The 24,048-nt window shown below is 42.8% G+C and overlaps 1 protein-coding gene across 7 annotated transcripts in view; it reads left to right on the plus strand.

The window, feature by feature from the left end:
- LOC309333200 (zinc finger protein 711-like) overlaps positions 1–24,048 on the plus strand; it is a 68,724-nt gene that overhangs the window by 11,796 nt on the left and 32,880 nt on the right. For all 7 annotated transcript variants that reach the window (XR_014152416.1, XM_081846603.1, XM_081846602.1 and 4 more), the window contains exon 3: positions 1,343–1,867. Coding sequence is in view for 6 of the 7 variants with exons in the window: in XM_081846603.1 (XP_081702729.1) it covers positions 1,343–1,867 (525 nt within the window). In the remaining variant the exon portion in view is untranslated. The remainder of the gene's footprint in view (positions 1–1,342; positions 1,868–24,048) is intronic.

Raw genomic sequence — 24,048 nt, forward strand, 5'->3', positions numbered from 1 at the left:
AAAAGCAAAAGTTCAGTGTAACAGTACACATAGCGGAAGACATAAGACTGTCTTCCGTTCTCACACTCTTCCCAGACAGGCATGTGAATTATACCAATCACATCTGCAGCATCGGAGGCATGAAATACTAACAAGAAATATGCGTCTTACTGTGCTCACTGAAACATCACTGCCTGCTACCACCAAGTCTTGCTGCAGCTCTTTTGCAGTCACTCAAGTGTTTTTCCCAGCCTGTCTTCTCAGAAATGTGGTTTCTGCTGCAGTTTGCTTCCTTTTTCTGCCCCATCCGGGTAGTGTAACCACCGTAACTTTGAACTTGGAAACTCTGCTTCCAATGGTGTCTTTAGGAACATTCAGTGCCTTCGCTGTGTTCTTGTATGCTGCTCCTTGTTTGTGATGGGTGATGTTCTCTTGAACCATTCTCTTGACTTAGCCATATTTCTAACATGCATCCAAATTTGACACTCCTCAACCCCCTAGCCAGCTCAGGTATTTCATGTGTTGCAGCTCAAGTACACCTGGTGCAACTAATGAAGCCCTTGATTCATTGCATCAGGTGTGCTTGAGACAACACCTGTTGTATTTGTGCTGTTGTGAGGGATTCTATTCAGGGGGTTGAATAATAGCAAGACTAGAGAAGCCAGTATAAGTTGCAATTTCAGCTGCATTTCGGGAAACCACTTGAAGCATCTGTTGTGTGGAGCTATTTCAATTGCTTTTGTTTGATTTGCTCACTGCAAACAGCTGGAAGTCTGTAAATTTTGATGATAAACATGATTTGCCATGGGGATTGAATTGCAACTGTATGTATACTGCCATCTGCCCCCCCCCCCCGCAATTACCTTTGGGTGTTCCAAGTGCCCAGACCATTTGGGCCTCAAATGTTACATTTCTATCACCATTACCCTGGCAACTAGGCCTTTGGCAGGGCTGCTGACATTCCTTTCTCTATCTCACTTTCCTTGCCTCACCTATCTCCCAGGAAGCTTCAAGGATATGTTTGGATTTACACTCCAATGTTAATTAGAACAACATCCTTAATGATCGTTTGTGCCACTTTCAGTGTTAGATGGGGTTTCTTGTTTATGGCCTCAAGAGCACAGGGGTTATAAAACGTTATAAAATGTAGGTGCACAGAAGCCATATATAAAAACTATTCAGTGATATGTTCTATCTTTCTGAACTTTAAATGTCATTAATATTTGAAACAATTAAATCAAAATATACACCCTGGGTCTCTGATTCTTATGTCATATTCGTAGGATGTATTTCTTAGATGCTAATTGTTATGCTACAGCAATGCAACTATTAATGCTTTATCTCATTCACAATTGTTTCATAGTGGCTGGAATGACTGGTACTGCTCACATTGATGGAGATCATATTGTTGTGTCAGTTCCTGAAGCTGTACTAGTTTCCAATTTTGTCACAGATGGGATCACCCTTGATCATGGCTTAGCCACTGAAGTTGTCCAAGGACCTGATATCATAACCGAAACTGATGTTACAGAAGGGGTGATAGTTCCTGAATCTGTATTGGAAGCTGATGTATCTATTGAAGAAGCACTAGATACCCGTGATCATGTTTTGACTTCAGATATAGTAGCAGAAACTGTTGGCGTTCCTGATGAGGTTTTTGTGGCTGATCTTGTTACGAGTCCTGATGGACATTTGGAACATGTGGTACAAGATTCTGTGTCAGGATCTGACTCTCCCACAATGGTTTCAGAAGAGGTTCTTGTAACCAATTCAGATACAGAAACTGTGATTCAAACATCTGGCACTATTCCTGGTTCTACAGTTACTATAAAGACTGAAGATGAGGATGATGGCAAGAGCACATCAGAAGACTACTTAATGATATCTTGTAAGTTAAGTAAAGGTTTATACAACATTTGACTATTCAGACTAGAAATGATCCAATGATGAGAGGCTATGAAATATAATTGGTTGTGAGTATGATGTATTTTCCCAGTAAAATTTTGGCAGAAATAGTGTTATGCCAGTCGAAAAGTCAATACAGCTTAAATGTGGTTTGTAGTAAGTAAGTTAGTGTACATAAATCCACTCATATCCCCTCACTTATGGAAGACTGTTGGATCTAGCACAGGCTTCCATGGCCCAGAATGGGAGTGAAGGGATTTCTGCAAATTTTCCTTTCTCTGACAGTCACACACACTACATACTTCACTATTCCAAAGGGTTCCCCAACTCTTTTGAGCTGATTTTGGAGGGCTTGTAGGAGATTGCAGAGGAAAGAGTTGAGTTGGCTTCCTTCTGTCTTGGGAGACAATGGAGGAGTCTGAAAAAAATGATACTACCCTACTTTCCACTTAAACACCTGCTAAATCGAAGAGCCTTCTGTCACACGTGGCTCTAATACAACCCATATAATGAGATTTTGTTTTCACAGTTAGAGGTCCATGGGAATGATGCATCAGTCTAGAGTATATACATTCTGGGACCCATGGGAGCAGGACTTAATGGAAAACGTTATGAAATAATCTCAAGAACACATATGACCTCACAGATTTGATTATTCCTTGAGCTCTTTAGCACACATTTCCAAATGGAGTACGTTACTCTACATTTTTAAAGGTTTTTTTCTTTTTTAAAAATCTAGATTTTATAATGACCTGTTTCAGGAAATTAATGGCAATACATAAATTGAAGCTCAGATACTCAATAAAAACAGCATTTTCTTATGGGACCTTAAAGACTATCAAAGTTACTGTGACATGAGCTTTTGTGAAATACCATTTATTTTATCAGATATAGGAAGTGTTATCAACTGCATGTGTGTCTTTCTCTCTGTGTGTATATATATATTTACACACACACTGTTGGGTTGGGGGCACGTGTGTGTCGTGGGTGAAAGTGAGTGTGTGTGTGAGAGAGAGAGAGAGGTATGTGTTTGTTTTATACATACACATACTATCTGACTGCAACTCAGGATAACACTTCAAACATTTGATGAAGTGGACTGTAGTCCTGAAAAGCTTATACCATAAGAAATTTGTCCTTAAGGTGCCGTTGATTTTGCTGTAAGAGATGTGACACAAATAACATAAAACATCTTTTGTTTTTGTTTTTCAGGTTTGTGATGTTCAAACACCCACAGTGGATTGCTAGCTCTTGATCCTTATGATGGCACTGCATGTACATTACTGATGATCCTTCTTTCTTTTCTTCTTTGGCGATCACTCGTAGCTGAGTAAGATTGTCTTCCATAAACACAGTTTTAACAATGAGTCCGTAAGTGGCTGTGGAGACCATTTCTGGATCCACACGTCCTTCCACAGTGGGGACATTGGTTTCCGGGTGGGAGTTGATCACGGTGTGGATTTGCCAAGCGTTCCTTCCTCTTAGCACATTTTCCCCTTGCGTCCTGAGTTCGAGTGTCTTCAATGCCCCTGACACCTTTGGTAAAGGCTGTTCTCCAACTGGAGCGCTTACAGGCCAGTGTTTCCCAGTTGTCAGTGTTTATACTACATTTTTTAAAGATTTGTCTTGAGACATTCTTTAAATCTCTTTTGTTGACCACCAGCATTAAGCTTTCCATTTTTAAGTTCGGAATAGTGTAGTTGCTTTGGAAGACGATCATCAGGCATCCGCACATGACCAGTCCAACGAAGTTGATCTTTGCTTCTTCCAGTACACTGGTATTAGTTCGCCTGTCTTCCCAAGTGATGTGTGAAATTTTTTGGAGACACTGTTGATGGAATATTTCGAGGAGTTGGAGATGGCGTTTATAAGTGGTCCATGTTTCACAAGCATATAGTAAGGTTGGCAGTACAATAGCTTTGTAAAAAAGCATTTTGGTTTCCCTGCGAATGTCCTGATCCTCAAACATTGCAAACATTGCACTTCAGTCGGGAGAAAGCTGCACTCGCAGAACTCAGGCGATGCTGGATTTCAGCATCAGTGTTGGCCCTTGTGGAAAGATAACTGCCTAGGTAGGAGAAGTGATGGACATTTTCCAAGGTTACACCATTGAGTTGGATTTGTGGTGCTGCAGAGGGGTTATTTTGTACTTGTTGGTGCAGCACTTTGGTTTTTTGGATGTTGAGTGATAGGCCAAGCCTTTCGTAAGCTTCTGGAAAGATGTTTAGGATGGTTTGGAGGTCATCCTCTGAGCGTGCGCACACTACGTTGTCATCAGCATACTGAAGCTCTATGACGGAAGTTACGGTAACTTTACTCTTTGATGATCCTATACTACCCACTACAGAACCACACTGGAGCTGTCTTTTAGGGGTAAGGTAATATTCCACCACCACCTTCTTCCATAATTTATTTATTTTGTTTAACAGCATTTATAACTGCTTAATATTTAAAATTGATAAGCGGTATGCAGAAATGCAAACATTAAAATTGTATAATAAAATCAGAGAAAAATACAAAAATCTAGTAATAACAGGGCCCGTTCTTATGCTTATTTACAATATAAGCAATATATTGGGCAACTTTTTCTTGGTGCTATTCCATTTCCCCTAGCAAGTCTGCCTTAATTGTAGTAGAATTCCACCACCCCAGTGATATCATTATGACAGTCTTGAAAGGTAGTGGAGTTTGTAACTAGCAATGTGTAGAACAACATTGTTGCTCCTGCTGCAGATCACATTTTCAGAAATTATTCTGAGACTCATAATATGCCATCCACATCTGGCATGTTGGCCAGAAGTTACCTAGCCTGTAAAATGGCATTGCTTATTTTGCAAATGTTATGAATTCATTCCTTTATTGTTTCCTATGAGATAGATACTAGGGAAGGGGTTTTCCCCAAAAAAGAAATAGCACAGCTGTAGAACTATGGCACATATCTCAAGGGCTTCTAGGATGGGTGTGATATCACCAGCATAGTACATGCTAAGACATCACATAAACTGGGAGCTGGCAATCTACAGTGAATCTGAACATCTCACACCTGGAAACAGCCAAGAAAGGTAAGTTAGAGGTGGCAAATAGTATTTTTCTTGATCTTTGGCAAACAGGCATTTCTGCAGCATTTATCTTCTAAATAATCTCTCCACAATTCATAGAATTGTAGAGTTGGAAAGGACCCCGAGGGTCATCTAGTCCAAACTCTAATGCAGGAATCTCTGCTAGATCATACATGACAGATGGCCATCCAACCTCTGCTTTAAAAACTGGAAGGAAGGAGAGTCCACCACCTCACAAGGGGGTCTGTTCCACTGTTGAGCAACTCTTACTGTCAGAAAGTCAGAACCTCCTTTCTTGTAACTTGAATCCATTGGTTCGAGTCCTTGCCTCTGGAGCAGTGCCATCCTCCATGTAACAGCCCTTGAGATATTTGAAGATGGCTATCAGATCTCAACTTTGTCTCCTATTTACCAGACTAAATATACCTAACTCCTTCAACCGTTCTTCATAAGGCTTGGCTTCCAGACCCTTTATCATCTTGGTTGCCCTCCTCTGCACACATTCCAGATGGTCAATACCCTCCTTAAATTGTGATGCCCAGAACTGGACACAGTATTACAGGTGTGGTCTGACCAAGGCAAAATAGAGTGGTACTATTACTTCCCTTGATTGGGATACTACAGTGGTACCTCGGGTTAAGAACTTAATTCGTTCTGGAGGTTGGTTCTTAACCTGAAACTGTTCTTAACCTGAAGCACCACTTTAGCTAAAGGGGCCTCCCGCTGCCACTGCGTCGCCACTGCACGATTTCTGTTCTCATCCTGAAGCAAAGTTCTTAACCCGAGGTACTATTTCTGGGTTAGCGGAGTCTGTAACCTGAAGCGTCTGTAACCTGAAGTGTCTGTAACCCGAGGTACCACTGTATACTTCTTTGTGCTGAGAGCAACAATATGATATTGATAATTTGCATTAGCAGTAATTTGCTCAGTTTTTTCTCTGGGCTTACTGTGTGGACCAGACCAGAAAGTAATAGGCCCACAACTATTGAAAATCAGGTAAAATTTCTAGATATTCTAAATGACTCTGTCTAGAAGAATTGGTGTTGGAATGAACTTGGGGGGGGGGGCAAACCTGCACTTAATCTTGAATGGTGCCCAGGATGTAAGTATTATTGAGCCAATTTGGAGCAGTGGCCATAGTGCTATTAAATTAAATAAGCATGCAAATGACCAGTTGCCAAAAAAATCCAACATGCTCACATTTGATTTCAAAAGAGGATACTTCCATTAAATGAGGAGACTGGTAAAAAGGAAGCTGAAAGCCAAAGTCAGCAGAGTCAAATCACTCCAAAACGCTTGTGAGTAGTTGAAAAATACACTATTAGAAACTCAATTGGCATGTACAGGGCAGTTGAGGCAAGGTACCATGAGGGCCCAGGAGACACCAGCATGGTTAATGAGCAGTCAAAGAAGCAATTAGAGGAAAGGCAGCTTCCTTCCTTTGGGTCATTAGTGATGCCTTGGAGTTCTGGCATGGAAACCAGTGTTAGAAACATATGAAATCACTTCCAGTCTGCTGCGAAGGATAATGACGGTGTGCTGGGTGTCGTCTGCGACACGGAGCTGGCAGGAAAGGCTTGGAGGGCAGTTCTGGATCTCAGCACACCCCCAAAAAAACCCCCACAGGAGAGTGGGGACCTGAGGGTTCCAGCAGAGTGAAAAATCTCGCCTCTCCCCAATCATCTCCCGGCCGCTGCTGTGCGCGCGGGAGGGAAGGGGAAGAGGCTTGAGATCGCTCTCAGCATCAATGCAGCCTGCTGCCGAAGCTATGATGTGTCACCAGAAGCAGCAGATTCGAGGTAAAAGTCAATAAAATATTTTAAACGTGGAATTAGACTCTAAATTTACTATTTGGCAAAACGGAAGCAAAACAGGAAGTCAGCTTCCGATATTTGCGGACAGGCTCTGCAAAGGGAACTTTTTTGTGAATGGGACTCGGATTCTGCTTATAGCAAAGGGGAACTGTAACACTCAACTTTGACTGGATGGATGGTTACATTCTAATGGCTTGCAACTTTAACTGTATCCAGATACCTAGTGAGATACAAATGGAACTTTACTGACTGCTGGTGGTTTTAGCAATTTTATATAAAAATTTGGAGGAGCTAAAGAAGGGGGAGGAGAGGAAAGGAAGCCTGCAGGGAACTCTTGCACATTTGGGGGGTAACCCCCCCAAAGTGGAAAATAGCCTGGAACAGCTTCCCAAGCATTCTGAACCCCCCCCCCCAAAAAAACCTGAAAGAGCTCCCCAAATAAGATTTTCTGATTAAAAATCCGGCCTGTTTGTGAGCTTGAAGACATGCCATGGGATTACAATAAAAATAAAAAGGAACTATAAGTCTTGGAACTTTCGCAAACCATCATCATTTGAGACCTTGCAAGTAGATAAGTACAATTTAAAGAACAATGTTTCTTCTACTCCTTTTCTCTAAAAGACAATAACAGGAAAATGGACTGTCCTAACATTTATACCACTTCACTTTCTCTGCATTTTGGAATATATTATATTTCTTGATCTAATGGAAATTTGGGGTTTGTTTTTTTACATTTCCCTTTTGCTTTGGTGGTGATAAAAGTATTTGTTACAGTGTGGTGGGGAGGGAGAAAGCAGACAAAAGGGAAAGGGAAACCAAGAGAGATCGGGGGGGGGGGGGGTCAGTCTCACGGCTGAATAGACTCAGAGCCTGCAGGTGTGACCTTGATCAATTCACACAATACTGGGAACCAACAGATAAGAAATGTCTGGAACAGACAGAGTAACAACAAGGAAAGTGACTACTTCCGCTGCTGCGGCAGCTACTAGATGGACCAGCGTACAGCTTGGTGACAATAGGGATAAGGGAGAGAAAGAACAGACAGATCTTTTTGCATTGTCAGTGTGGTGTAGTGGTTAAGAGTGGTAGACTCATGATCTGGGGAACCAGGTTTGTGTCTCCGCTCCTCCACATGCAGCTGCTGGGTGACCTTGGGCTAGTCACACTTCTTTGAAGTCTCTCAGCTCCACTCACCTCACAGAGTGTTTGTTGTGGGGGGGAGGGAAAGGAGAATGTTAGCTGCTTTGAGACTCCTTAGGGTAGTGATAAAGCGGGATATCAAATCCAAACTCCTCCTCCTCCTCCTCCTCCTTGTAGCTTTCGGAATTTAGAAAAGAGATGTTGAACTCAATGAAAGAATTTACACAACAGGTCCGCAGTGATATGGAAAAATCTAACATCACTGAAGGAAGAAGTACATAGAGCCATTGAGAACTCAAATAAAGTTTTGAAAGAACAGTTTGGGATATTGGGAGATAAGGTCAACAACTTGGAAACAAAAGTAGACAAATTAGAAAAACTAAGAGAGGTCACAGAAGTAAAAGAGAAACAAAAAGGGGTGTTGGGATTGGTACAAGGGGTTCAAGAGAAACAGAATGACTTAGAGGTTCAGGTTCTACTTTTGCAATTACAAGAGACTCTGACTCTGAGCCAATTCTAGAGACATATGTGATGCAGACAATTTCAGAATGGATGGAGGAAAGCACAGACTGGTTGGACGGCCTAGTAGAAAGCTGTGTTAGAATTAAATCATTTCAGAGTAGAGAACGGAAGCAGCCAGGATACATTTTTCTAACATTAGTGACAAAAAAAGTGAAGGACGCAATCCTTCAGAACAGTTTTGAAAATGATCTCGTGGTTGCTGGGCAGAAAGTAGACATTTTTAGAGAGATTCCGCTGAAACTGAGATTAAGAAGAACAAAATATAGGTTTTTGACAACGGTTCTTTGGAGAGCCGACATCAGATACAAATGGGAATTCCCAGAGGGCATTTCCTTTACATACATGAAGAGGACATATAGACTGACATCAGAATTTCAGGCGAGAGAATTTCTGGACAAAAACAGGAGAGACTTAGATCCCAAACAAGATAGGGGATACCCCCGAGCTGAGCAAAAGAAAGTTCTGGAACAACTAGCACTGGAAGAGGCTGCATCAGGGAAAGTAGATACTGTAACTGACTCTGAAAATGGCCAATCTTAAATTAACTGAGTTGGAAAATAAATGGTTTAAACTGTGAAGCCAAACGTCATTGGATTGAACATGTAATAGCAAAACAGAAGTTAGATATAATTTGTCTCCAAGAGACACACATTGCAAAAAAGCACAAAAGGGTCTTAATTAATAAAAAAAATAGGTATGGATTTCATCTCATCAGATAAAACAAATAGTCTTTTATATTAATCCTGCACTTGAACCCAAATTGATTCAGAAGGATGAAAAAGGTAGAATTCTAATAATACAAATTAAAATTCAGGGAGAGGAAGTGATACTGGTTGGCATTTATGCACCCAATGACAAGAAAGCATTAGAAACAGAATTAGAATTAGAAACATAATTACTTGAATTCGCAGATCAAAAGATCATTCTAATGGGAGACTTAAATGGAGTTCCATCTCTAGTTAAAGACAGATCAGCCAGGAAAAAAGAGACTTGTTGTTTAGTCATGTCCAACTCTTTGTGACCCCGTGGACCAGAGCACGCCAGGCACTCCTATCTTCCACTGCCTCCCGCAGCTTGGTCAAACTCATGCTGGTAGCTTCGAGAACACTGTCCAACCATCTTGTCCTCTGTCAACCCCTTCTTCTTGTGCCCTCCATCTTTCCCAACATCAGGGTCTTTTCCAGGGAGTCTTCCCTTCTCATGAGGTGGCCAAAGTATTGGAGCCTCAGCTTCAGGACCTGTCCTTCCAGTGAGCACTCAGGGCTGATTTCCTTAAGAATGGATAGGTTTGATCTTCTTGCAGTCCATGGGACTCTCAAGAGTCTCCTCCAGCACCATAATTCAAAAGCATCAATTCTTTGGTGATCAGCCTTCTTGATGGTCCAGCTCTCACTTCCATACATCACTACTGGGAAAACCATAGCTTTAACTGTATGGACCTTTGTCGGCAAGGTGATGTCTCTGCTTTTTAAGATGCTGTCTATGTTTGTCACTGCTTTTCTCCCAAGAAGCAGGCGTCTTTTAATTTCGTGACTGCTGTCACCATCTGCAGTGATCATGGAGCCCAAGAAAGTAAAATCTCTCACTGCCTCCATTTCTTCCTCTTCTATTTGCCAGGAGGTGATGGGCCCAGGAGGTGATGTAGACTGATCTTCTCCAATCCTCTGGCCACTGCTGAGTTTTCCAAACTTGCTGGCATATTGAGTGTAGCACCTTAACAGCATCATCTTTTAAAATTTTAGATAGTTCAGCTGGACTATCATCACTTACACTGGTCTTGTTATTAGCACTGCTTTCTAAGGCCCATTTGACTTCACTCCCAAGATGTCTGGCTCAAGGTCAGCAACCACACTACCTGGGGTGTAGGAGACATCCATATCTTTCTGGTATGATTCCTCTGTGTATTCTTGCCACCTCTTCTTGATGTCTTCTGCTTCTGTTAGGTCTTTACCACTTTTGTCCTTTATTATGGAAATCTTTGCACGAAATGTTCCTTTCATAGCTCCAATTTTCTTAAACAGGTCTCTGGTTTTTCCCATTCTATTGTTTTCCTCTATTTCTTTGCATTGCTCGTTTAAGAAAGCCTTCTTGTCTCTCCTTGCTATTTTTTGGAAATCTGCCTTCAATTTCCTGTATCTTTCACTATCTCCCTCGCATTTTGCTTGCCTTCTCTCCCCCGCTATTTGTAAGGTCTCGTTGAACAGCCACTTTGCTTTCTTACATTTCCTTTTCATTGGGATGGTTTTCGTTGCTGCCTCCTATATAATGTTGCGAGCCTCCATCCATAGTTCTTCAGGCACTCTGTCCAGCAAATCTAAATCCTTAAACCTGTTCCTCACTTCCACTGTGTATTCATAAGGGATTTGATTTAGATTGTATCTTACCGGCCCAGTGGTTTTTTCCTACTTTCTTTAGTTTAAGCTTGAATTTTGCTATAAGAAGCTGATGATCTGAGCCAGAGTCAGCTCCAGGTCTTGTTTTTGCTGACTGTATAGAGCTTCTCCATCTTTGGCTGCAGAGAATATAATCAATCTGATTTCGATGCTGCCCATCTGGTGATGTCCATGTGTAGAGTCGTCTCTTGTGTTGTTGGAAAAGAGTGTTTGTGATGACCAGCTTGTTCTCTTGGCAGAACTCTATTAGCCTTTGCCCTGCTTCGTTTTGAACTCCAAGGCCAAACTTGCCGGTTGTTCCTTTTATCTCTTGATTCCCTACTTTAGCATTCCAATCCCCTATAATGAGAAGAACATCCTTCATTGGTGTCATTTCTAGAAGGTGTTGTAAATCTTCATAGAATTGGTCAATTTCAATTTCTTCAGCACCAGTAGTTGGTGCATAAGCTTGGATTACTGTGATGTTAAAAGGTCTGCCTTCGATTCATATCGAGATCATTCTGTCATTTTTGAGATTGCATCCCAGTACAGCTTTCGCCACTCTTTTGTTTACTATGAGGGCCACTCCATTTCTTTTACGGGATTCTTGCCCACAGTAGTAGATATGATGGTCATCTGAACTGAATTCGCCCATTCCCGTCCATTTTAGTTCACTGATGCCCAGGATGTCAATATTTATTCTTGCCATCTCATTTTTTACCACATCCAACTTACCAAGGTTCATGGTTCTTACAGGTTCCTATGCAATATTTTTCTTTACAGCACTGGACTTTCCTTTCGCTTCCAGGCATATCTGCAACTGAGAGACATTTCGGCTTTGGCCCAGCCGCTTCATCAGCTCTGAATCTACTTGTACTTGTCCTCCGCTCTTCCTCAGTAGCATGTTGGACGCCTTCCGACCTGAGGGGCTCATCTTCCAGCATCTTAACTTTTATATGCTTGTTGTCTTTGTCCATGGAGTTTTCTTGGCAGGGATACTGGAGTGGCTTGCCAGTTCCTGCTCCAGGTGGATCACGTTTGGTCAAAACTCTCCATTATGACCTGTCCATCTTTGGTGGCCCCGCATGGCATAGCTCATAGCTTCTCTGAGTTATTCAAGCCCCTTCGCCACGGCAAGGCAGTGATCCATGAAGGGGGGGGGAGACACTAAGGAAGGCAACTTGTCAAAAACCTTTTTTGATATGACTCAAAATCTAAATTTGATAGATTTATGGAGAATGAGACATGTGTTTGATAGAGTATACCTTTTACAGCCATGTAGATGACAGCAGCTCAAGAATAGACTCCGTATGGATTTCCAAAGAATTGGAAATAAGAGTCAAAAAACTGAAATTAATCCCAGAACCTTTTCAGACCACAATTCCTTGATTATGGAACTACAAAAAGAAAGCCAAATTTCTTTTAGATGGAGATTAAATGATGATTTATTAGATTACCAAAAATTTGTTGAAAACACAAAAAAGACCCTCACGGATTATTTTGAAATAAGCAGTCAAGGCCAAACAAAATTACAGATGGTCTGGGACGCAAGCAAGGCTGTAATGAGAGGACTCTTTATACAACAAAACTCATTTAAAAGGAAATTGAGAGAGAAAAAGAAAAAAGGAATTTTAGAGGAAATTATGAAAAAGGAGAAACAGCTACCAAACAAAGCAAATAAAGAGGCAGTAAAACAAGCAATTAAAACACTACAAACTCAATACTCAATGATCATAAACGAGGAAATTAGCTGGAAAATAAAAAGGGTAAAACAAAAATATTTTGAGCATGCAAATAAACCAGGAAAGTTGTTAGCAGCTGAAAAAAGTGAACAAAGAAACTCCATAAACAAAATTGACATAAATGGCAGAATCACAGACAAGTTGAAGGAAATAAGAGAAGGATTTGTTAAATATTTTTCTGAGCTGTATAGACAAGGGAAAGAAAAAACATTTAAGATAGAAGAGTATATCAGAAGTAGTAATATGCCACACATAAAATAATAATAATTTATAATAATAATAATTTATTATTTGTACCCCGCCCATCTGGCTGGGTTTCCCCAGCCACTCTGGGCGGCTTCCATAAAAACCAGAAATACATTAAAATATCACAGATTAAAAACTTCCCTGAACAATAACAAAGGATCATTCTTAACTCCCAGATAAGAATGCAAGAATTACTTGAGGCAATAAAAAGCTCTAAAAATGGCAAGTCTCCAGGCCCGGATGGCTTTACGGCAAAAACATCATTGCCACTTTCTTTTCATTTTTAGCCTCCAGGTATTCTATTATATTCAGAATATTCCTTATATTCTCCTTCATTTGTCTGCCAGATAAAAACCCTGCCTGATCGTGATATATATACTCATTTAATTTTTTTTAATCTAATATATTTGCGAACAATTTGTAATCATTGTTTAACAAGGAGATAGGGCTATAGTTTGTAATTTGCAGTAAGTCTGCATCTTGTTTTGGAATTATTGTTATATAGGCCTGTTTTCATGTTTCTGGGATTTCGCCTGTATTCAATATTTCATTCATGACATCTTTCAATGGGTTCACTAATTGTTCATTTAATTTCTTATAATATTTCGCCCTCCCAGACCTTAAATTGTATTATGAATCTGCTTGTTTGGTATGGATCAGGGACTGGATGAGGTTGGATAAGCAAGAGTCATTAGAATTAGAAGGACATGACAACAGATTTGGTTGGCACGCATATTTATGGTACGGGAAAAATTGAGGATGACATGTTTTTGCATAATATGTTTTGTTTAAATTTCTAATAAAAATATTTTTTAAAAAAGAAACATGAAATCTAGGAGCTAAACGCCGCCTTAAACCTAGGTTATGTGAGGAGAATCAGAACTTACAGGGTTAAACAGTTCTGTGTGACGTCTCACATTCTGAGGCGTGGTTTTGTTCACATACGGGAATCTTTCTTTGTGTGTGAGTTGCTTTCGTTTTTGGCTGTCGAGCTGAGATGTCCGCTCGATCGACGGTCTGATTTATGATGTTTTTCTACTCATTAAAGACTGTTTTAGATTACTGTACTTTTCTCTCTATAACATGCAGTTTTTTTCTCCTAAAAAGTAAGGGGAAATGTCTGCGTGTTATTGAGCGAATGTGTGGTCCCTGGAGCCGTCTGGCCCAAGTGCAGGGGCAAAAATCCGATCGCGCGAGTGAGGAAGCTGTTGCTTTCCTGCATTCTGCCTCAGGGTCTTACTGCCCACCCTCTTCTGTTTCGGTTGCTGTTTGCTCAAACGGAACAAAGAGCAGGCAAATCCCCTCCCCTCCAGGCAAGCAGAGGGGAAAGGAAAGGATCGCGTCCTTCCTTCTAATTCCTCTCCGTGCTCCGGTGCTGCTGCGTCCAGAGAAGCATTTTAGGGACTCGCAGGCAGCCGGAAAACATGCAGGTGGGAGAGAGAGGGGGGGCTGGCTTGGGTGGGTGGGTGGGTGGGTGGAAACTTTTGCCTTCCTTTCCTCCCTCCCATTAAATCCCTCTCCTGCATTCTTAGCCAGCTGCTTCTCTGCACACCCCTCTCGTGCTCCTTGTCCCTTCTGTGTTTTTCCTTCTCTCCCCACTTAAAACGTGGTTACAAAGCACGGATCCACATGGATCCTCAGGATCTTTGCATTGGGTCACCCCAAATTCACCATCAGATCACATAGCATGTCCATGGCTACAGCCTGCACCAAACAAATAACGCACCCACTGTTGCCTGCGGCTGCAATGGTGCGAAAACGTGATTACAAAGCATGGATCCACATGGATCCTCAGGATCTTTGCATTGGGTCACCCCAAATTCACCATCAGATCACATGTCTGTGGCCACAGCATGAGGCACAAAAATGATACATCCACTGTTTCATTCAGAATCCCCCCCCCCTTGTTTTCCTCCTCTAAAAACGATGTGCGTGTTATGGTCAGGTGTGTATTATAGAGCGAAAAATACGGTAGCAGAAGCCTGCGTACAGTCTTTGATTTATCACCCACACACAAGGCACAAGGGGAAGCGTGCCGGGCGCCATTACATTCCAGCAGGTTATGGGTGCAACAACGGAATGTCTAGGCATGGTTTTTTATAACGAGATACAAAGCTGAAAATGAATGAACTGCAGCTAATTTTTTATCTTCATTTTTCACATGGTTTAGCCCACCCCCCTAATATTATTAAGAGGGTCTCTTCAGTTTTCAGAGTAGCAGCTGGAAGTGGGGAGGCAGAAAAAGCTCCTCCTTTCCTTCCACCCTGCAGTTTTTATCTGAAATTTTAGGTGCAGTACTGCACCCAGAGCTCAGAAACTGCTCACTCTAATGAAATTCCGTCGCAAAATGCATCTGGAACAATGGGAGTTTCAAACACTGATGGATACCTTCTGCATTTAGTATGCTCCTTACTGTGCTCACTGAAACATCAGTGCCTTCTACCACCAAGTCTTACTGCAACTCTTTTGCAGTCACTCAAGGGTTTTTCCCAGCCTGTCTTCTCAGAAATGTGGTTTCTGCTGCAGTTTGCTTCCTCTTTCTGCCCCATCCAGATAGTGTAACCACCGTAACTTTGAACTTGGGAACTATGCTTCCAATAGTGTCTTTAGGAACATTCAGTGCCTTCGCTGTGTTCTTGTATCCTGCTCCTTGTTTGTGATGGGTGATGTTCTCTTCTCTTACCTTCTTGAACCATTCTCTTGGCTTAGCCATATATCTAACATGCATCCAAATTTGACACTCCTCAACCCCCTAGCCAGCTCAGGTATTTCATGTGTTGCAGCTCAAGTACACCTGGTGCAACTAATGAAGCCCTTGATTCATTGCATCAGGTGTGCTTGAGACAACACCTGTTGTATTTGTGCTGTTGTGAGGGATTCTATTCAGGGGGCTGAATAATAGCAAGACTAGAGAAGCCAGTATAAGTTGCAATTTCAGCTGCATTTCGGGAAACCACTTGAAGCATCTGTTGTGTGGAGCTATTTCAATTGCTTTTGTTTGATTCGCTCACTGCAAACAGCTGGAAGTCTGTAAATTTTGATGATAAACATGATTTGCCATGGGGGTTGAATAATTGCAATTGCAATTGTACATGTTGGCCTTACTGGGTTCTGTTTAGGATAAATGGGTCTTCCTGGATTAAAATGTAACAGAATAAAGAAGACTTGAAACCATAATATCAGTTACTTCAGGTATTTCTTCAAAAAGGTATTCAATTAAAGGGTACCTGAAAAGCTAGTCAGACTTTTCTTTTAAAAATGTGTTCCAAAACAGTTTCAGCTTGTTTGAACCATCATTGACTGTCTTTGATCTGTATGGACAAGCTGTGGCTTCTTGTCCAGGGCTCAGTGATGAGTTGAGACTCAGTCTTACTTCAGCTCTGGTGTTAATCAGTTGGCATCGTTGTGCTCCCATTATTTTATTGTCATCTTGGTGGGAATACACAAGTTAACTATTTTACCAAATTTTTACTGTGAATCTGACATGTACTAATATATTTTCACTAAAGACTTGCTGTAAAAGGAAAAAAAAATGTGTTTTTGTGTTGATGTAATCCTTTCAGTAAAATTGGTCACTAGAATAATTTGTTGACCCATCTAGTTGGGATGTACTTAAGGTAGGGTAAAAAGGTGGACTTCTGGGTTGGCGCCATCGGCGAATGGCGGAGTTCCTCCGACTGGAGGAACGGGCTCCGTGGAATTTGGGTCTCCCACCGCGGCGAGAGTGGGGACCCGCTAGAAACCTCAGGCGGAGAAGCCTGGGGACGTGGGGTTCGGCAAAGCACCAAGAGCGCCTCCCCTACTCGCGAGGAAACACCTTTTCGGGGCTCCGGCGCAAAGTGGGGTGAGCAGTGCGGTGCAGTGGACCGATTGCTATTTCCACGTAGGGAAGCTACATAGCCATCGTCGGAGTGCGCTGACTTTTTCCTGATTGACATTTGGAATCTAAACAAGTACCCGTGAGTAAAAACGGAGGATTTGACCAAGGGAATTTTTTTTCTGAATTAGGCACGAAGCGGGAAGGTCTAAACAGGAAGTCTGCCTCCCGCTTTTTGTAAACAGACTGAAGCAAAGATCGTACAAACTGAATAGCCTTGAATTTGAATTTAAGATTGAAATTTCCTGCACCTATGACCATCAAAACCCCCTTGACAGCAGGAGGAAAGGGGGTAAAAGAATTTTGACTACCTAATCCTGCAGAGAGAAAGCTAAGGAATATAAATTCCCATTGCCCCTAACCTGGGGACGGGACGTCAGGACAGATTCTTTGAAGAAAACGGATTTGGACAGATAAAAATAAAAGAGAAACAAATGGACTTTAATGTTGCCCTCTGCTTTTGCTTTTTGTAAGGAAACAAAGTACTAGAAAATTGAAAGTGAATTCTCCTTTGTTTGCTACATTTTAAAGATGGAGGTTAAACAGAAGCTGTGCCCTCTAGAGGGAGTTGGTTAGTTTCTTTGTTGCAGTTCACAAAGAGACATAACAGCTGTGAGAATCAGCGTGAGACCAGATACTTGACCTTGACTAGAAATGAGCAGGAAGGAAATTTTGCTTTCTGCCCTTGGCAAAGTGGATGCTATGCTACAGCAGCTGCAGGAGGACATGAACTTGGTGGGTGAAAAACTGGATGTCATGGCTGCTGTAGCTAGAAAGTATGAGTTGACAGGAGAAGAAGAGAGAGAAACTCTACAACAACCAATTCAGGGAACTGACTTAAGGCAAACCCAAGGGCAGTGGAAGATGGAAGAGATTGTTATTATACCTCAAAAGTTACAAAATGAGAGATCTAACGTCATTGAACTTAAAGGGTGTCTGCAAACCTCTGGAGTTAAGGAAATTCCTAACTCTAGTGGGACTGTGAAACAAGAGGACAAGTATTTTTGGAGCAACTTTTGTTTGGATTACAAAATCAGCAATGGGGAGTGGAACTGGGGGGAATGGAACAACCTGACAAATGAAAATGGAGACTATGACTGTATGGAACTCCCCAGAGATCCACTCCCCAAGGAGAAAGGGAAGAAATCACGAAAGACTTCAACAAGGGACAAGGAAGTGTTGTACTATAATCAGGATCAAGAAAGTCAGCAGAGGGGGCATGGAAGTGACTTGAGAGCCTCAGACATTAGAACACCGGACTGAAGGTTAAGAGCTAAAGCGAAGAAAGGACGGACACAACCCGAAACCAGGAAGAAAGGGACGATGGATAAAACTAGAAGAGAACTTTCTTTTACATATCTTGCTATTTCTGAGTAATATTAATGAAATAATAGATTGCGCCGGAAAGGAAATAATTGGCTTTAGCAGAAAGACTTGAAGGTATTAAGTATAAATATAAATTTAAATTCTAAATTTTAAAGTTTATGGTTCGGAAGGTAAAGTTAAGATAATATTGATAAATTGAGATAGATTGTTAAGATAAATTATCTTTGACAAATATGGGAAGAATTTGCTGAAATAATGATTAAATTGGAATACAAAAAGGGAGGTATGAGGAGGTCTAAGACACAAGATAATGAAATGAAGTAATTTTGAACTTATATATATATATTTCTTTTTTTCCTTTTTCTGCCTTTTTTCTTTTTGTCTTTGTTTTTTTACTCTGTTGTTTTAATGTTTTTGTATTTTTGAAAAGTTGAATAAATATCATTAAAAAAAAAAAAAGGTAAAGGGACCCTTGACCATTTGGTCCAGTCGTGGACGACTCTGAGGTTGCGGCACTCATCTCGTTTTATTGGCCGAGGGAGCTGGCGTACAGCTTCCGGGTCATGTGGCCAGCATCACCCTTTGGTTACATCAGACTAAATCCATGCAACTATTTCACATTTTAAAGCAGTATATAGGGAAAATAAATTTTATCACCACTACCTACTGTATGAACTCTAGACAGCAAGTACAGTGGTACCTCGGGTTACAGACGCTTCAGGTTACAGACGCTTCAGGTTACAGACTCCGCTAAACCAGAAATATTACCTTGGGTTAAGAACTTTGCTTCAGGATGAGAACAGAAATCGTGTGGTGGTGGCGACGCGGAGGAGGCCCCATTAGCTAAAGTGGTGCTTCAGGTTAATAACAGACCTCCAGAACGAATTAAGTTCTTAACCTGAGGTACCACTGTAGTGTCTAAACTACACCTTACAGTTCCACATTTAAATATTACTAATATAGATTGGATTAGGGCTGGGTGATGTCAGCTTTTCAACATCGCAATGTATCACCAGCCAAACATTTGCGATATGACTATACATTGCAATGTTGAAAAGGAAGGGATGCAACAGACACACACAGCAAACTAGGAAAGGGGAAGGACAAGCACTGTTTCCCTGGTTTGCATCACTCGCTAACCTCCCCAGTGCCACAGTCCCTTCCCCTCAGGGCAGCCTATTTCCTGAGGAACAGATTTCTCCTCTGGGCTCCAGTGTGTTCCCGCTCAAATTCACCGCTCCTTCACCCCCTGCCTGATTCTCTGGACTCCTTCATCCATCAACCCCCCAATTACCATTCCTTCACCCTGCCTGATGCTCCACGATCCTCCACCCACCCACCACCACCCCGATTTCAAGCATCCTTCACCTATCCACCCAATCTCAAGCCCAGGCCGGGGGCTCTTGTTCCTCCTGCCAGACACTGAGGGCGGAGGGACTTGGGAGCAATGGTGGTTTCACTCGTGGTATACCGCGTGGTGAAGCCTCCACCATGCTCTGGCCCTCATATCGCCCAGGCCTAGATTTGATATTAAACTACATTCTAGAAGTTGCAATTACTATATTCAATTAAAATACCCTATGCATTGTACACATTTTATCACTGGATTCAAAGTTGTCTGTTCAAGTTTTAATTTTGTTGTGTAGTATACACCTCTGAGTCCGGGATGATGATTTTAGGATACTAGTTCATTATTATATCACTTAATTTAAAACTGCTGCCTTTCAGACTGGAGACTGAACAATTTTTAACATGAGTTTTTTATATATATAAAAGGTAAGATATGTTTCATGCACTTTTATGTGCTACAATAATACTGTTACAAATATTTTACCTGAGGGTACTATTTTTATGATCAAATATCTTTCCTGGGGTTCCTCTTCCTCACCCATGCAGTTATGTTAAAAGAAACACTACTATGATACAGTACAGTTAGATAGGATAAGTGGGCAAGAAATGGTGGAGAATATAATTACACTTGACCATTGAAATACTTGAGTTACTGTCATCAACTCAGAGACTTAACATCTCATCTCATGCAATGCTTGTGCACTGAAGCTTACACAGGCTGGGTGCAGTAGGAGAACAGATACAGGTAGATCTCTTACTTGAGGGTTATATTCCTGGCTTATCACACATCTAAGCAAAATTGTGCAAAACCAGAACAACCCCTGGAACGGCCCTGCACAACCATCTCTACCTTTCTAAAGACTTTCTAATGTGCTGAATGGGCATTGCTCCCCATGCAAGCTGGGGCTCTGGGCAGGTCACATGAGTCCTCTAGAAGGCTCTGCAACACTTCTGCAAGATCTCACAGGGTAGTCTGAGATATCTCAGGACTTTCCCAGAGCCTAGAAAGCAAGATGGGGGAAGGGTTACTTAAAAATCTCTTTCCGTGGTGGAAAAACATGGTGTTGGAAAAAGCTGCTTAAGCCCACTGTCTTGCTTACCAGGCTCTGGGAAGCTCACACGAGGGCTCCTGTGAGATATCAGATGGCCGTTCTGGGTGGGATGGGGTTCCTGGTCTCTCACCCCTTTTATTTATTAAATTTTCTGGTATCTGCATAAAGCTGCGATCATATCGAATCCAGTGACAAAATCAGCTTAATATGAGCTCTACGTGTGTGTGCATGAATTCAACAACCTGATTCACAAGTCATGGTAAACCAAACTATGGCTTACTAGGACCGTGCAAATATGTTAGTTTTTAGAGAGGAGTGTGAGGTTTGGTGTTTACAGGGTTAACATCTCTGTGTGTCCTGCATCTGGGGAGGAGCCTTCCCAACATCCGGGAAAGCTGAGTTCTTTGTCTGTGAGGTACTTTCACTTTTCTGCGGAGAGAGGCAGAGACATGTCTGCTGTTTCTGATGGAGTGTTTGTTATTTTATCTGTCTGATGTAAATAAATCTGTCTAGTTTAGAAGAACTACAGCGTGTGGACTGTCTCTTCACTCACACGTCAAGCACTCACTGTGCCCGCTCTGCTACAAGTCCGGGAATTCTGTTGCTGTGGAAACGTACTGGACCGGTCAGGTTATGGCAAGTTGCCAGCCACGTTTGTGCTGAGTGTGAGGAGGAGAAGTGAAGTCCAGCTCTGAAATCCTGTCTGCTGCTGCTGTGAAGGGGCAGAGGCAGTCCTGATAAGTGAAGTCCAGCTCTGAGATCTTGTTTGCTGCTGTGAAGGGGCAGAGGCAGTCCTGATCTCGCTGGTGAAAGCAGGAGCCTGCTGGAGGAGGCATCTTTGAAGCAACCAGCTGGCAGAAAGCGTGAGTAAGCTTATAGCCCCAGGAAGATGACTCAGGCTCAGGAGGCTTTCACCGTCCCTTTTGAGAGATTGAATGGGCGCAATTGGGAAGACTGGTCAAGGAGAATTAAGTACTGGCTTTTGGGCAAACAGCTTTGGGATTGCATGCAAACCCCACCGATCCAGGCCGCTGCTGGAGCTGCTGGAGTGAAGCAGACGTGGCAGCTGCTCTGAAGAGGGATCAGAGTGTGCTGAGCATGCTGAGGCTTAGCGTGGATGATTTGCTGTTGCCCCACCTTGAGGGTCTCAAGACGGCCCAGGCCACTTGGCAGGCACTGGAAAGGGTTTGTGAAACCACAGTGGAAGCCAAGGGCCGTGAGGGAGTCGAGAGCCATGTGGGAGCTAAGGGCCACGTTCCTGGAAGCTGTTTCTATGCTTCGGCGCATCTTTGTGATGAACAGGAAAAGAGACAGAAAGGTGGGGGCGAGCAGGCACTGGCTGTTCCTCTAGAAGCTGTACACCGAGGAGTGGGGGTGCAGGGAAAAGCAATGAGGAATCTGTGAAAGTGTTTGCTTTGAGACGCTGCTACAGATGTGGGTCCCCCTCCCATCTCGTGAGAGGCTGCCCGGTAGAGGCTCAGGAATGCAAGGTCAAGCAGATTAGCTCAGTGCAAAGATGTGGGAAAATGCACAAAAGTTCCAAAGGAACTGAGAGCAAGTACACGTCTTTGCAGTATCATCTGGCAGCTTCCATGGCAACAGTCAAGAGCTGTAAACAGGATGCTGTGCTGACCTTCGTGATTGACAGTGGAGCATGCCATCTGGTGGGCTTCTGTGGGATTGTAAGGCTATTAAAAATGGAAGAACTGTCAAGTTGGCAGATGGAAGTCGACGTGCTCTGATGATGTCTGGCTCACTGTACTGTCCTTTCTTGCAGACAAGATTCAGGCCTTTGTAGTTCCAGAAATGTCCAGCTGTCTTCTATCCGTCACTGCCCTCGTTGCCGACAGTTTCAGCGTTGGTTTTGAGAATAGCATGTTCTTTTTCCAGGGGTGGGCATCAACTGTTCAGTGTTGAATGCAAAAACAGGCTGTTTGTGGTAGAAATGCCTGTTGCAGGTAACAGTCCCACTGAGTCAACACATGTGCAGTGTGCCAATGTTCCAACACATGATGGCTGTCAACATTTGTGGCATCGACGTATGGCACATTGAATTGGGGTTACGTTAAGAAGGCCCCAGGGTGCACTGAGGGGTGCAAAATGAAGGCATGTGATAAGTTTTTAGATTGCAGAGCTTGTAAGCAATCCAAGGTAAAAACATGCTCATACCCCTGGTCTAGTAGGGTGACAACCAGGCCTTTTGAGCTGGTGTGTGCAGACTTGTGTGGCCCTATGCCAGTAGCCAGTCTGGATGGGGCAAAACACATTCTTTAGCTTTTGGATTATTTTTCGAGGAATTCTTGGGTCTTCCCGCTTAAACACAAAAGGGAAGATGCAGCATTGGTGAAAGACTGGATCTCTGCTGTAGAATTGCAATTCTCTTCAAAGATCTGAAGCTTTCAGTCTGATCGTGGTGCAGTGTTCACCGGGTCTGTGCTGCAGAATTTCTTCTGCCAGAAGGGAATACGTCACAGGTTGACAGTCGCACATAGTCTTAAAAAAAATGGCATTGCTGAATGCAAGAACAGAATGCTACAAGAGGCTGTTGCGGCTATGCTTTTTGATTCTGGGCTCCCACAATGTTTTTGGGCTGAAGCCTGGTGGTGTGCTTCATTTTCTCAGAATCATTCCTATTTTGTTGTAGGGGACACACCTTATTTTCTGCTGCATGGCAAGAAGCCCAAGGTGCATTTCTTCTGTGTTTTTGGTTGTGAGGCTTTGGTTCTTGTGCCAAATGCCAAACGCGGAAAGGGTGGACCAAGGTCCAGGAAGATGATCTTCTGTGGGTATGAACCAGGGACCAAGGGGTGGAGATTTGCCTATCCAGAAGGCAGTCAGTCCAGACTTCTAGTCAGCAGAAGTGCTGAGTTCTGTGAGCAAAGTGGGTGGACACGCATACATGGTAACCCAGATATACTTTCAGAGAGTTGTCTTGACTCAGCTGATGAGGAAGAGGTGGAGCCTGATCCTGCTGCTGAGGAACAGAGTCCAGAGCAGGAGCAGCCTAGAACCTCTCCTAAAGCTGTCAAGTCAGAGCCCCAAAGTGAACCGTCCTTGCCCACAAGTCCAGTTGTAAGGTTCAAAAGGTGCAGCAAGTCAGAGGGGGACCTCTCTGACACTGGGGATGGTCTAGCTGGCCCTAGTGGGTCAGAAGGGGTACTGGAGCTCACACTAAGATGGTCAACCCGGGCCATGAAAGGTAAACCACCTGACAGGTTTGAGGCCACAAGTGTATGTCTTGGGGTGGCTCAGTGTGAACCTGAAAGTTTTGAGGATGTTCAGAAACTGCCTCAGGAAGAAGCCAGCAAATGGCAAGAGGCGATGCAGAAGGAGATGAGCTCAATGGAGTTTCTAGGTGTGTTCTCCCTCACAACATTGCTGGCTGGCAAACAGGCTGTGAGCAGCAGGTGGGTTTATTGCCTTAAACCCACGGAAACTGGAGAACCACAGTACAAGGCTAGGTTAGTAGCCAGAGGGTTCACGCAGCGGAAGGGGCTGCATTACACTGAGGTGTATGCTCCTACTTCCAGAAGTGAAACTCTGCACACGCTCTTAGCCATTGCTGCACAAAGAGCTTTGCAGGTGCATTACTTTGATGTGGATGTAGCCTACTTGAACTCAGACCTCCAGGAGGAGTTGTACATGCTTCCTCCTCTAGGGTTTG

This window comes from Podarcis erhardii (genome assembly GCF_964252035.2).
Source record: "Podarcis erhardii genome assembly, chromosome: W".
In the NCBI taxonomy this organism is placed as follows: domain Eukaryota; kingdom Metazoa; phylum Chordata; class Lepidosauria; order Squamata; family Lacertidae; genus Podarcis; species Podarcis erhardii.